At 40.4% G+C, this 15,239-nt stretch overlaps 1 protein-coding gene across 9 annotated transcripts in view; it reads right to left on the bottom strand.

Moving 5' to 3' along the window:
* Positions 1–15,239, bottom strand: part of LOC109849046 (glutamine-dependent NAD(+) synthetase) — a 53,798-nt gene that overhangs the window by 28,317 nt on the left and 10,242 nt on the right. For 3 of the 9 annotated variants that reach the window (XM_020418812.1, XM_020418815.1, XM_020418816.1), the window contains 6 exons: positions 12,861–13,037; positions 12,351–12,518; positions 11,275–11,370; positions 10,663–10,791; positions 10,305–10,561; positions 9,446–9,946 (listed from right to left, as the gene is read on the bottom strand). In XM_020418812.1, coding sequence (XP_020274401.1) covers positions 10,346–10,561; positions 10,663–10,791; positions 11,275–11,370; positions 12,351–12,518; positions 12,861–13,037 — 786 coding nt within the window. In that variant the 3' untranslated portion in view covers positions 9,446–9,946; positions 10,305–10,345. Of the gene's footprint in view, positions 1–7,628; positions 8,078–8,544; positions 8,727–8,981; positions 9,032–9,445; positions 9,947–10,304; positions 10,562–10,662; positions 10,792–11,274; positions 11,371–12,350; positions 12,519–12,860; positions 13,038–15,239 lie in introns of those variants that run through there. The other 6 variants (XR_002248975.1, XR_002248974.1, XR_002248973.1 and 3 more) reach the window with 5 other exon arrangements.

The following is a 15,239-nucleotide window of genomic DNA, read 5'->3' as shown; positions in this document are numbered from 1 at the left end:
CGGATCGTCAACGGAGAGCAAACTCGACGCGAGCAATCGAGGGAGACATTCCATCGCTACCGTGAAGAACCCAGTTTTAAACAAAGAGGAAGAACCAATTTCGTTCTCCTCTCTTTTGTAATCAGATTGTAATCGGAATCAAAGAAATACAAGTCAATTTTCTTTATTCTTTTCATTACAATTTTTCCTACAAACAAAATATGGCGACTCCGCTGGGGATTAGCTTCTCTGACGAAGAAGTGGTGGTGCAATCCGATGTTCATCTCACTGGAACAACCGTCGAAACTCTCGTGGTAGAGTTTGATCAAGCCAAGTTCGAGGAGGCCCTCTCTTTTGGATCCCTTAGCCCCAAGGCTATGCGCAAGATCCACAAAGTCTCCCAAGATAATAAATCTCCAACTGTTGCTGCTGGGGATTAGCTTCTCTGACGAAGAAGTGGTGGTGCAATCCGATGTTCATCTCACTGGAACAACCGTCGAAACTCTCGTGGTAGAGTTTGATCAAGCCAAGTTCGAGGAGGCCCTCTCTTTTGGATCCCTTAGCCCCAAGGCTATGCGCAAGATCCACAAAGTCTCCCAAGATAATAAATCTCCAACTGTTGCTGGAATGCCAAAGAAAGTCCTCTCTTTTGGCCACAATTTGTCGAACAGCCCCTCTGCTTCAGGAGCAAGCTTAGCCTCAGCCGAACTCATTCAACGAGTTGAAAACTCCACACCCGCGTCAACACGGCGTGTCATGGGAGGTAAAAGGCCTACGGCGGAGATAGATCCAATCAACGCCGATGATGCCCCTGCAAAAGCCTTGAAACAGGCCAAGAAGAACGCTGCTCGTCGAAGAAGAAGGTCTCAGCGACGAGCACAACTTCGAGTAAATCGATCCTCCAACCAACGCGAGATTCGCATTCGTGAGCCTGAGACCCTGAGCCCAAACATGAGCTTCGCGAGAACCAGACTGAACATGGCCCTCAATGGCGCGTTTTACAGCCAAAACGCGAACCTCGAGCCTTCGTTGAACGCGAACTTCAACTTCGCGTTTCCAAGTCAAAACACGATCTTCGCGTCGACTCTAAAGAACGCGACCCTCATATCGCCAAACCAAAATGCGACCCTCGCGTTTCAAGTGCCAAACGCGACCCTCGCGTTTCAAGTGCCAAACGCGACCTTCGCGTCTCAAGTGCCAAACACGACCTTCACGTATCAAAAGCCAAACGTGACCCTCGCGTCCCAAGTTCTAAATCCAATACCGCGCCTGGTGTATACCGTGGAGCTTCGGAGCGCTACCCCGAACCCCGCCGGGGGGTATTCCATCCCCCCGGACCCCCTGGCCAGGGGCGCGCCGCCCCCTGGACCCCCGGCTTGCTGACCGGGCAGCGAGACCCCCGAATACTCTGCGTAGCGCGACTAGATTGAGGGGCGGATATAAGAAGTTTATGGATTTAAGGCATCTCAACCAGATCCATATACACCAAGAGCCAGTCCTGTCCAATCATGGACTGAGGGTTCTAGTTCAAACCTCACGATCAGTGAGTAATTCTCCTCGAATCTTTACAACAGATTTGAGAGTGTTCATATCGAGAGAAAGACCGATGCAGCAAGTCATTCGTTCATTCCAATGTGAACGGCTGATTCCTATGGTCCTCTCGGGATATCAATGATGCTCATATGCGGCTAAACCATTGGTGTTCGACCAATTAACGGACGTTGCTTTGTCTAACCAACGACGACATTCGCACAGGAAGAAGTCTCCAGAGACCGAATATCCTGAGGTCACTATCAATGTGATCGGCAGAGGGAAAGCCTCAGGTCCTAGTTCCGATGACTCTGAGACATGTCGTTCGCCGACCGTCAGAGAAATTGCTAACGAGTTTGAAGGAGTCTACCAACGCACTCGGACGCGAACAGGAGCCATTCTCCCTGTCAACTATCGGAGGTTAGCCAGAGGAACCAATTCCGATGATGAACACTCAGCCATCGCGGAGTCTCAATCGTCAAGTTCCTTTGTTGAACGTGAAAGCTCCGCCTATATGACAGAAAGCCATGAAGATCTCGCGAAGAGACTTGATGAGCAGGAGGCCATGCTCAAATCTCAGCAAGAGGCCATCAATGAACTCATGGCCCTATTGACTCAAATCGTCGCAAACAAGGCCAAATCTCAGAAGACATATTCGCCACCCAGGCAAGAATCTTCCCGGAGAGGAAAAAATGCCAAATCTCAGGAGATAGATTCGCCACCTAAGCAAGAATCTTCCAGGAGAGAAAAAGCGTCTTCATCTCGACCTCACACAAGCAAAGGAAAGGGAAAAGTAGTTGATGGTGATGCTTCTGATCAAGAAGCCCACAACCTGGAATCTTCCTCTGATGAAGGAAGAGAGACGGAGTATGAGCAAAATCCTCAGTCGGCTAAAATCGAGGAATTGGAAGCCCACCTAAATATCATTGCTAATAGAAGTGAGCTCCAAGACGAGGGAGTTGTCAGACCCTACCCTGCGGAATGGGATGCAGCCCCTTATCCTCCAAAATTTGAGGTCCCGACGCTACAAACTTTTGACGGCACGGGATCACCGAACCAACATATCTATCATTTCAAGTCACAGACTGGGAATGTGATATCAAACGATGCCATACTGGCTCGATTGTTCATTGGCATCCTCAAGGGAGTTGTCTTTGAATGGTTCAGGAAACTGCCTGCAGGATGTATCCAAAAGTGGGCAGATTTAGAGAGACTCTTCCTGTCAAGATTTTTTGAAGAGGATACAGAAGTCTCCATCCATACCCTTCTCGCCACTAAGCAGAAGAAGAGAGAATCCGTCAAAGCCTTCGTCAAAAGGTTCCGAACCATGGCTCTCCGGTGTTCGTCAGGTATGACACAGTCTACTTTAGTAGAGACCTGTCGACACAACTTGCAGACCGACCTCCTAGCCCGAATCCACTAAGCAAAAGAAGAGGGAGTCCGTCAAAGCTTTCGTCAAGAGGTTCCGAAGCATGGTGCTTCGATGCCCGACAGGTATAACATAGTCTACCTTAGTAGAGACCTGTCGACACAACCTGCAGACCAACATCCTAGCTCGAATAGGGGTTGCAGAATGTCGTTCTTGGAGACAACTAATCTCTCAAGGCGAACAGGCTCAAAAGATTATTGCCAGGATCAAAGCTGAAGAACAAAGTAGGTAGGATCAACCTGAGCAATCGGACCAAGCCCAACCTTCTCCTGAGCAATCGGACCAAGCCCAATCTCCTCAGTCAGAAGGGGAAGATACTACGACCACTGAAGCCAATCCTTTCCAATAGGATTGTGGGTCCAATAACTATCACGTTAACGGTTACCTCTGATAGTCAAACTCGTTAGATAATGATTCACTAGGCGATGTGTCATGTCTTCTCTTTTCCCCCTGCACTTGTTCAAGACTGGGGGTTGGTTTATTGGTAGTTTATTGGATTATGAGTAATAAATTTTCTGAGTTGTTATGTTTAATAGAATACCTCTGTCAACCATAAAATCTACCAGAACTATCACGACCATCAACTTGTCAATCCGCTTCAATAGGATGGCAGGTCCACTAAAACTATCACGTTAATGATCACCTCTGATAGTTCATTTTCTTCAAATACCCTCACCAATCTTCTTCAGTAGGTTGGCGGGCCCAACAACTATCACGTTAATATTTACCTCTGATAGTCCATCAACTTGCCAATCCTCTTCAACAGGATGGCAGGTCCACAAAACTATCACGTTAACATTTACCTCTGATAGTCCATCAACTTGCCAATCTTCTTCAACAGGATGACAGGTCCACTAAAACTATCACGTTAATGATCACCTCTGATAGTCTGCTTTCTCCAAATTCCCCCACCAATCCTCTTCAAATAGGATGGCGGGTCTATCAAAACTATCATGTTAATGATTACCTCTGATAGTCCGTTCCCTCCAAATTCTCTTGTTAATCCTCTTCAAGTAGGATGGCGGGTCCACAAAAACTATCACGTTAACAGTTACCTCTGATAGTCAAACTCATCAGATAATGGCCTACCAGGTGATGTGCCTCTATTTCGACTTCATGGATAGTGCCTCACTAGACGATGTGCCTTGTTTACCTCTTTTGCTTCCCCTGCTAAGTCTTAATCAAGACTGAGGGTTGGTTACTTGGAATCCATTGGATTAAGAGTAACGAATCTTTCACATCGTCGAGTTAACATTACACTTCTGACGATCATCATCCCCACAGAGTATGCATTCAACTTGCATCACTCCCAATTTGTCACGTTAACAATATACCTCTGACAACAATCAACTTATCAATCATTGACAATAGGATTATAAGTCCTCAAAATTGCTCAAATCGCAATCTTCCCCAGCAAGACGCTAAGTCTTCAAAATCTTGTTCAAATCACAAGCATCAAAATTTATCGCTTTTGATGATAAACTCATTTAGCAAGTTTCCCCAGCGAGACGCTAATTCCTAAATAACACTATACCTCTGACAATCCACTTATCAATCCTCGTCAATAGGATGATAAGTCCACAAAGTTGCTCCAATCGCAACACATTCCTGTCACGTTAACAATATACCTCTGACAACAATTCACTTATCAATCCTCGTCAATAGGATGATAAGTCCACAAAGTTGCCCCGAACGCAACACACATCCTGTCACGTTAACACTAAACCTCTGACAAATTCACTTATCAATCCTCTCCAATAGGATGATAAGTCCATAAAGTTGCTCCAATCGCAACACACATCATGTCACGTTAACACTAAACCTCTGACAAATTCACTTATCAATCCTCTTCAATAGGATGATAAGTCCATAAAGTTGCTCCAATCGCAACACACATCTTGTCACGTTAACACTACACCTCTGACAAAAATCCACTTATCGACTCTCCTCAATAGAGCGATAGGTCCATAAAATACTGTTAGGTTAACATCACACCTCTAACAGTCAAACCCCCCTAATGAACTTGTTAATCCTTTTTCAACAAGAATAGCAAGTTTTTATTATGAAATCCCCAACGGATTAAAGATTTTCTGGAATCATCCTAGTGATAATAAAGAAAATTTCTGAATTTCACTCTAAGTGGAAATTCATGCCAAGTTAATATTACACCTCTGGCGTTTTTAATTTTCTTTCAGTGTTTCAAGTAAAAATATAACACAGGAAGAAATAGTGACAAAGCCTACGTATTCAACATCGTAGCGCCAAAATCCATGCCTCACATGCATGGGGAATTTTATCCCGAATCCTAAGTAGGGATAAGTCAACGCCTAACACGCGTTGCCGGTTAGTCTTTCACCGTAAAAAAGGATAAAAGTCTACGTATTCAACATCGTAGCAGGTTGTTATTAATAACGCTAAAATTCATGCCTTACACGTATGGGGAACTTTATCCCAAATCCTAAGTGGGGATAAGCCTACGCCTAACACGCGTTGCAGGTTAGTCTTTTTCCGTAAAAATAACAAAGTCTATGTATTCAAAATCATAACATCAAGTCTAAGAGAGTTCATTCTCTTAGCACAACGTTACATATGGAACGGACTTAGACAATCCATATGCTAGCCCGACTCAAATGGTAGTCGGTAAAGGCTTATCAAATCCGTTGATGGCTGAGGGTTTGCCAAAAATCCTATGCATGTTTAAAGGCCCATCAGCTTAATGGACGTGAGCCGAGACTTGAAACAGATAAGCTAAAGACAAGTTTCAAAAACTTAGTCAAAAATGCACGAAAGCCACTTCCATGTCTCAAGTCAAAACGCCGAGGTCAGACACGCGTTGCAAAAATCATGACGCCGAGGTCACACCCTGGTTCTAACTTTAAAAACGCCAAGGTCAGACCCGCGTTACAAAAATCATGACGCCGAGGTCACACCCGGGTTTCAAATCCAAAACGCCGAAGTCAGCCTCGCGTCTCAAATTCAAAATGCAGGGGTCCACCCCCGCATTCCAGAAGCAGGATTATGACGCATACCTTCACAAAGGTCCTACGTGGCAAATCCCTTCAACCAAAATGCCTTCGAAGCGAGTGCAGAGAATGACTCCTTTACGACAAGAAATCAACAGCTCCAGGATTAGAGTGAGATCCAAAGTATTCCGAAAATTCGTCCCAATCAACCGCGAACTTTCGAAAACTTTGAAGGGGGTTCTGTAGGCTGTCTAAAAATCACAATAGATAGCTTATCCTCCATCAAACACCGATGATGGAAGTTATAATCTGACGACTTCCATAAGGCTACAATTTGAAAACTTTCACGTAGATCGCTGAATGTTACAATCTGACGACCTTCACGACAACCGATGAGAAGCTCTAGTTCAACAGCATTCACAATCAACATCGGGAGTTACAATCTGACGACTCTCATATTCTCAAGGAGCCAAGACGAAGATTACAAGACAATGATCTTTGCAACGCTATGACAAAAGAGATTACTTTGTGATAATCTCTTCAAGATAAAACGCGGAGGTCCTCCCCGTGTGCCAACATCAAAACGCCAGGGTCGAACCCGCGTTGCAACATCAAAACGCGAGGGTCGAACCCACGTTACAACATCAAAACGCCAGGGTCGAACCCGCGTCATGACATCAAAACGCCAGGGTCGAAACCCGCGTTACAACTCAAAAGCTGGAGTCGGACCCGCTGTACAACAAGCGAAACGTGAGCGGACCTCGCGTTCTGGATTCAGTCAACACGCCACCTCGGCGTCTCAATCCTACGACGCGAGGTTGAGATCTTGAAGCCACCAACGTGGGTGTTTGACTCATTCATAATATGAGATCGAACGGTCTTTGCAGAACCGTTTTTTCCCACTATCTGAGGAAATCAACGCCCACTTAGGAGGCGGGATTTTAGAGGGCAGTTCACCGGCCCCATGTATCCCTATATAAACAGCGAGTAACTCAGAACTCGAGTTAAGGTTCGATTTTTTCTTAGGCTGGTATCGCATTGAGGCTGGTTTTGGAGCTGCAGAATTGGCTAGTCAACCAGGGGACGATCATTGGGGCGAACTTTCCAAGAAGAGATCGGCGATCATCTTCAAGGAAGATCATCTTCAACCGTTGCCGCAAGCAGGAGCTTCCTATCCTTGGCTATTAACGATTTTCGTTATAAATCACTCTTTTCAAGAGTAAAACTCGTCATCAGCCGTTATCACTCGTTCAGAGTTTCTAAACTTGCCAACGCTAAGTTCGTCCACATACGTCAAATCGTGAGGAGAAACAGTCGTTCCCAGCTGAATCAGACGTGCGGATCGTCACGGAGAGCAAACTCGACGCGAGCATTCAGAGGGAGCATTCCTACGCCACGTGAAGAACCCAGTTTAAAACAAAAAGGAAGACCAATTTCGTTCTCTCTCTTTGTAATCAAGTTGTAATCGGAATTAAGAAATACAAGTCATTTTCTTTTATTCTTTTCATTGCAATTTTCACTACATACATGGGTGAAAAACGCTGCTATAAGCTAGCTGGCTGCTGAAAGAATTCTGGAAGCCCTTCCAAAAATTGGATGTGAATAATTGGAAATGTGATTTGAATGTCAAACTTCACAATTTTCATGAACTATGACGCATGATTTTTAGCCATTTTAGTCATTTTTGCCCTTTGGTAAATAATTGCATGCACTATAATGCACAATTTTCATGAAACTATAAGTTCCTTGTATTCCTTTCAACCCATTATATAAGACTATAAGTTCACACTTTCCGCTTTAATGCTCAATCATATACCATTACATGAAACTCGAAACATTTAGATCCAACACATCATTTTAATTGGGTTGGGTCACATACTATTGCTAGATCAGCTTCCATCCTTCGTGGCTTACTCCTATAGGACACAATGTAGTGATGCCTCCACTTAACCTAAATGGAAATAATATGGCAACCCTTTACCAATTTCTCAACCACCATGTACTACGGAGCAAACTAGAGACTATATTATACAATGAAGATTAATAATAATAAAAAAATGGAGTTTTCAATTAAGTTCCTCTGCTTTCTTGGCTGCTTTCTGGTTGCAAGTATTGCCGCGTTTGGAGGAGCGGATGGTGCTGGCGAGTATGAGAATGTTCCTACAAATAACGATAACTTTGGTGTATGTAATATTAGTTAGCCTTCAAATGTCTCGTCTTGTATGGTATCCTAGCGTGCCTCATGTTCTCATGTGCAATGCTCGTGTTGCATACTAGTTATCTTAAAAGTCTATAACAGAGTTAAAGCTAAACGTTTCTGCTACAACTCTACTGGCACTGCCTTCGTGACAAAAACTCCCCCCATATTTAATTGATATAGAGGGGGGGGGTCATCCTCTCCACATAGTTTGTTATATTGTAGCACCCAGGTCAAAAAGAAGGCATAATTTGGTGGGTGGGTTGCGCGTGCAAAGCTGACCACCGAAGTCCCTCCTTTGCCTTTGGAGCAAAAGAAAAAGGGGGTTGCATTGGGCTACAGGACCATCAGCACCTCAATCATTTTAGGATTAATAGACACTTTCTTTGTACTACCAATCGCATGTCTATTCCTAATTTTTAATTATGAAGTATTATAATACTTACCCTATATAACCCGTCTGCAAAAGGTGAGATTTACTTGGCTGGTACTAAACGAGTTTAGAACTGTGGAAGGGCCCCACTTCAACCTCCTCAACGTGGCATGCGAATAAAGTCAACTTGGAAACAGCACGTCGGAATGGGTATTCTTCAGGCCCATATCTCGGCCCACATGCTGAATGGCAGTCCTGTATACATAAGAGACCCGTTTACAAATGAAGATATTTGTAAAACCGTCTCGACGAAATTGTTTTTTAAAGAAATCGGCCCCATTCACTTTTAATTATAGAAATCGACCCACTTTGAGTTAATTACAGTACTAAATAGTCAGGGTTACCAACCCCGACTAATTAGTAGCCTAATTAGCAGCCACAAACCTTCTCCACTCCTTGACCCCGTTTGTAATGAGGCTACTAATTAGTCGGGGGTAGCAACCCCGACTAAATGGGTATTCTTCAGGCCCATATCTCGGCCCACATGCTGAATGGCAGTCCTGTATACATAAGAGACCCGTTTACAAATGAAGATATTTGTAAAACCGTCTCGACGAAATTGTTTTTTAAAGAAATCGGCCCCATTCACTTTTAATTATAGAAATCGACCCACTTTGAGTTAATTACAGTACTAAATAGTCAGGGTTACCAACCCCGACTAATTAGTAGCCTAATTAGCAGCCACAAACCTTCTCCACTCCTTGACCCCGTTTGTAATGAGGCTACTAATTAGTCGGGGTTAGCAACCCCGACTAATTAATACCGCAATTTACTCAAAGTGGATCGATTTTTATAATTAAAAGTGAATGGGGTCTATTTTTTAAAAAAAATTCTGTTGAGGCGATTTTGAAAATTTCTTCCATTACCGGTCATGAAGACTATCTGAAACATGCAAATTAAAACCTTCTACAAACTTAAGAGGAACTAGCCATGATATATAACTTGAAAAATCTCTGGCTCAACAAATTAAATACATACAGTTAATACAAACTGGACAACTCACTCAATTGGGTCTAGACGAGTCGGTAAGCTGCCTATGAGTAGTATGCTAGGTCTCAGGTTCGACTCTCCTGAGAAGCACTCACAAGAAATTAATTTCCTAGAATATCTAAGGCTGGGCGTTGAGGGTAACCCTTAGCCACGCCCGGTAGTTTGATACTCATGGTCCAAATGATGTGGAGTTCCCTCGCCAAAAAAAAAAAAAAACAAAGACTGGACAAGTTTATTTGGCAAAAATAAAAAAAAAGACTGGGCAAGTTTATTTGGCACTTGCTGAAATTTATTGTTATTCAACAGACACGGGTATAAGAATTTGGGCAATATGCCGATCACTAACTTAACGGTTAAATTTCCTGTAAAAGTGGTCTCTGATCCATATTTCGGGTTGAAACTTTATCTCGCTGTGAGAATATACACTGCAAAAGGAAAATTCTCAGTCAACTAACGGACATAAAAACTCTAAGGTAAATACTACTTTCTAACATAGTCAAAGTAGAAACTTAAGGACTAAGCTATATTATTTTAACTTGATTTCATTGCATGATCTCCCTGTATATGCTTTCTTTACAATATATCATTGTATATTGCAAGTACTTTGAAAAGTGCCAAATTTCCCAAATACGTCAGGGGTAATGCTATAATTGTCATATGTGACCGTTTTAATGGTTCATATACTCATGCAGTGTTTCTACTGCCAATAGAGACCAAGGATTATAACTTACTGTCATGAGATTATCAAAAGCATATTTTACGTGTCAAGAAAAAGAGAGAAACCTGATATTTTATGTATTGATTGCCTTCTCCACTTTTGTCTCTCAACGGCCAACCTCCGGATTGCCAGATCCTGCAGCCACAACGCCCAAACCACTTCCCCCAGAAGTGACTTCCGAAACCTTTACATTTGGAATTGTAGCAGTTTTATCACCATCGATATCTTGAACAAGCTCATCAATCTTGCGGAACTGATAAGGCCACCTTGAGTTATACAGAAATTGGCGAAGATCGAATCTATTATCTTCTGGCGAATAACTCTGCAGATTTTGATTTTCATTCTTATCGTAAAATTGCAACAGAAATTTCTAATGGGAAAATAAATTGCAGTTTGTTCATGTCAGGATGGAAAGACCAATACCTCAGCATGATATGAAGGTGTCAGTACAGTCATTTTATGTCGATTGATTGAATAATACTTGAAGAAGTGCTTCACTTTCTCTGCAACCTCAGATGGTGTTAATCTCCCGCACCACTTATGGCAGAGATTCTGTGAGAAAGATAGAAAGAAATGTAAAATCAATTAAAGCTTGCCCTAACATAAGTATTAAAAAGCAATTTCGAGCGCAATCTTTAAAAATGAAAAGCTTAAGGGTATATATCTAGAAAGACCACATAAAACTGAAGGAATGTTATTTCGAAGTTTAAATTTAGTAGAGAGATTTTGGACTAAGGTTTTACGAGTGAAACAAGCAGGAATTTTCTTGCTTCTCAAATTCCCTCACTTTAGGAATATGCTACGTTAAGAGAATAAATCAACAAACGTAACCCAAACGAAAATTCGTTGTTCAAATAAAATTTCAATTTTAAAAAATCTATTTATCACATGTTAAAGCAGATTTTCAGTAATGACTAAGAGATACCAACTCCAGTTTCAACTTAAGCCTTAAAATTAAAAGTAAAATTGAACAACCTGTGTGAGTCTGTGAGAGAGAGTTTGGTAGAGAATAAATCATAAAACATAGTAGCTAACCTGAAACATTGATACAGGTCCACAGCGGAAAATCTTCCTCAGCCTTCCATAGACTGACAACTCCTCATATGTCATCCCCATGTCCACTTCATCCAACTGTTGCACATGGACCATAATATTAGAGTTTTGCAAGTTTTCAAAATCTTAAATTGATGTGTCATACGTTATCCTTTTATGATTTTAAATTCCAAGGGAAAGGCATAAAAAAAACTGGTTCACTTATATCTTTGGTCATGAAAGTGCAAGACTGTGTTCAGAACAAAGTAGAGATTTGAGCATTTAAAGTCTGTCTTTCAGAGACTATTCATCAAAACCAATTATGAGGGAAGGAACAATATGCAATATTCGTCATCAAAAAGGAATCTGCTTTGAAATTATCGACCTATGCAAACATTCATAAGAAAAAGGTGTCTGCGGACTTTCGAGTTGTATGCAAAATTCATTAAGAAAAGAGGCATCTGCAAATAATTTAACTTATTTGATTAAAAGAATCAATTAAGTTCTCTGTGAAACCAGAGCAATCAACTGAGTAGGTATCAAGTCCACTAGCATCATATACAAGTTGCATATCTATCTAAATACAGCATACCTTGAACATAAAATGGATGAATGCATAACAAATAGGCCAAATAATGGCTTATCATCATCAGCAGCAGCTGCTGCATCAATCTTTCTCAACAAAAATAACAGCCCATGCCTCATGAAGCAAACAGTTAAAAGAGTATTATGGTGCCCAAGACTTTTCTAAAAGCATGATAAAAAGAGGCGTTTTTAAAATGTTATGTTTGGGATATCATTAAATCCAAATAGGTAATGGCAGCCCATATGTAAAGTACATTAACAAAATATAAGCATGCACATGTGAAATGTGAAAATTCACGCTGTTATCGCCATCTCATATTACAAAAACATAATAAATCATGAAATACAGAAGAAGCAGTTACTTACGCATCTTTTCTAGATTTAAAAGATGGAAAATTTATGAGATTAATATAAAATATGTGCTGAAGATTCCAAGAACATCTCTATGAATTAATGAACAAGAGGAGCATCTATGCGCACTTAAGTAGGATTACCTGGTTATAATTGGAACGTATCGGTTCTAGTTCCGCGGTTGGAGGTGCTGCTTCAACTTCTGCCAAAGAAGAATATCCTAGATGAATTGCAGCCCAACGTAGAAAAGCACGGAGATCCTGCTTGCTTATACTGCCAATTGGATTGATATCTGCTGAACTGCAATCATACTGCAGAGAAAATCTGAATATCTATCACTGTTATGGAAACAATTCCAACTACTACGATATAAAAAATACAAGAAACCTATCAGCAGTAACTTACAACAAAAGAAAAAAAGTAAATAGTTGGAAATTACCATGTAGAGAAATGACACTTTCTCGAAATAGACAAGAACACTAAACTAATCAAGATTCAATTAGGTCTTTAATAGTCAAAAGTAAAGCACTGAAAACTTCATGCTTGCCTGTACTCTAAATTTAAATCGCTTAAAAATACTTCAAGATTTGTTGTCATGTCATCAATCAGGAAATAATGAATAATAAGGGAATTAAACAAAAGTCAATATTTACCTTTGTCAAGTAACCACGCAAACCTTCATCAACATTTGAACTACCCAACACGAGATAAAAACCAGGTTTATTGTGGACCCATGGCATTAGAGATGCAAGCATAAAAGCCCAAACCATTCTTACACGAGCTTGAATATTTTGCAACCCTAGATTTTCCACGTTTGATCCTCCATCAACCTGAATATTCCAAAGGGAAAAACCAACATCGGAAACATTTATCAGCTAATAAAATGTCACTATATTAAAGTGAATGCAAAAATATTGGAAAATGAATGATTCAGCATCTCTTGTTGTTTAGCCTAAATAACTTCTGTCTAAAAGAAAATATACACTGCTTATGCAGCGTTAACAGATAAAAAAAATCCCAGAGAAATAAAGCTAAAAGAGTACAATGAATAATGACAATATTAATGCAGTTTCAAAGAAGATATCAGTTTCCTCAAATAATTGTAGGCCGAGAAATATCAACTGAATTATGAAATGCAGCATGTACACCATGAACCAATATTCAAATGAAGACTTGAAATGGCTCGAGGATAGATTGCTGAGGATTTATTGTTTTTCAATAAATGACCAAAAGTAAGAATATAAAAGATTCAACCTCTTATTGAAGTGTTTCTCTAACCACATCAGTATGGCCAATTGATCGTTCAGAGAATGAAACAAGTATAAAGAACCATTTATATATCAGAAAGAAAATTCAACATATTAAACTTTAGATATGCAGATTCTTGGTGGATATGTTTAAGGAATTTCAACAAAGACCTTACATATTCAATATCAGATCTGTTCAATTACACGTGAAACTTCAATGTACGCCTCATGTCTGATAACTTATATGCCTTACAATTTCATGAATTGGAAAAAATGTATGGTGTATCTCACTTTTCCTCCCACTACAAGAAATCCCGTATTTAACGACCAAAATTAGTGAATGGACCAGCTGACCATCATTAATGCTCATATAATAACGACGGGTTTTAAAGCCTTCGTCGAACGATTACAAATATTAGAGGAATGATATGAGACGTGATAACGGTTTTTTAGTCCCTTCATTGATTTGATTTTAATACCGATGTTATTGGGTCTTCCTAAAGACAAAGGGGTTCATTACCTTCATTGATAATACTCCTAATCATAATAGGACTGAAAAGTTAACCTATTACTATTAACAAAACCCACAACCCATTAAAATCCATGAAGCCCCATCTAGAACCCAAAACCCGAAATCCAAAATCCCCCCATAAGTCCTCTCTCCGCTCTCGCCCTCGCCCCGCCGCCCTCTCCTCTCCTTTCTTTCCTCTCCCCCAGCTCTCGTCACCTTTGTTCCCTGCCGCCCCGCCGCCCTCTCTCCCCTCTCACTTTTTTGCCCTCACAATTACAATGGAGATGGGCTGAGCTGCTAATGGACTTTTTTATATTGGTTTGATGGTTGCAGATTTTTTCAACTGGAATAGAGTCAAGGTTCGCTATTGTGATGGTGCATCGTTCAGTGGTGAAGGCTATGATGAGGTCTGTTGGATTCTATTTCATTTATTTTACAAGTTTTGTTTGTTCATCAATAAGAAATAACACTATGTATGGTTGGTAGTAGATTTTATTTATTTAACATGTTTGAAGATGAGAGGTATAGGAAACGATATTTTTTCGCTGAAAACATTATCGGATTTCAAGTTATCAAGTATTTTTTTTTCTGTTGCTTTAGATCAGAATTTAACATCTTTCATGTGATATTCGTTTTGCATGTATGTTGTTTTTGAGAAAAATATTATTCAATCATTTTTTATCCTCAAAATTTTAATAAAGTGCAAAACATCCAAAAAGCATGGTGTATAAAACAATAATTTGGGTAATATTGTCCTCACTACTTTAATGTAGCAATTGAATGACAGTCATGTAATTTTTCAGTTTCCAGTAAGAAAGAACAGGCCAATTATCGTAGGAAAAAAATTTAATGAAACACCTAATTATTCATCAATCCATCTTAGTAAATCTTAGTAAGAAAGAACAAGTACTTGCTTCACAGCATGACTAAGTTTCCAGTTTTGTCTTCCGTTTAATTTCTTTGTGCATATTTGGCTTATAGTTTATTTTGCTATTGGTAGTGTTGATGTGGCTGGTGTTCGCACCACGAGAGCCTTCTTTGGCTGTGTAGTAAGCTTACAGGTACTTATGCATAATATAGTTCTGGCATAAATAATGTTTGCATTTGTGGTTATTAACATCAATGGATATGTGTAGGAACTATGAGGGAAATAATGTATGTTGTTGGAACATTGCATATTTGATAATTCCGGTTTATAATTGATAATTCATGACTTGGGTTTGGTAGAAGTGATGCCAAATAAAACATATTTGAAGTTAACTTTTTTATGTGTG

This window comes from Asparagus officinalis, chromosome 7 (assembly GCF_001876935.1).
Source record: "Asparagus officinalis chromosome 7, Aspof.V1, whole genome shotgun sequence".
Lineage (NCBI taxonomy): Eukaryota > Viridiplantae > Streptophyta > Magnoliopsida > Asparagales > Asparagaceae > Asparagus > Asparagus officinalis.
This window is presented reverse-complemented; position numbering and strand designations above follow the sequence as displayed.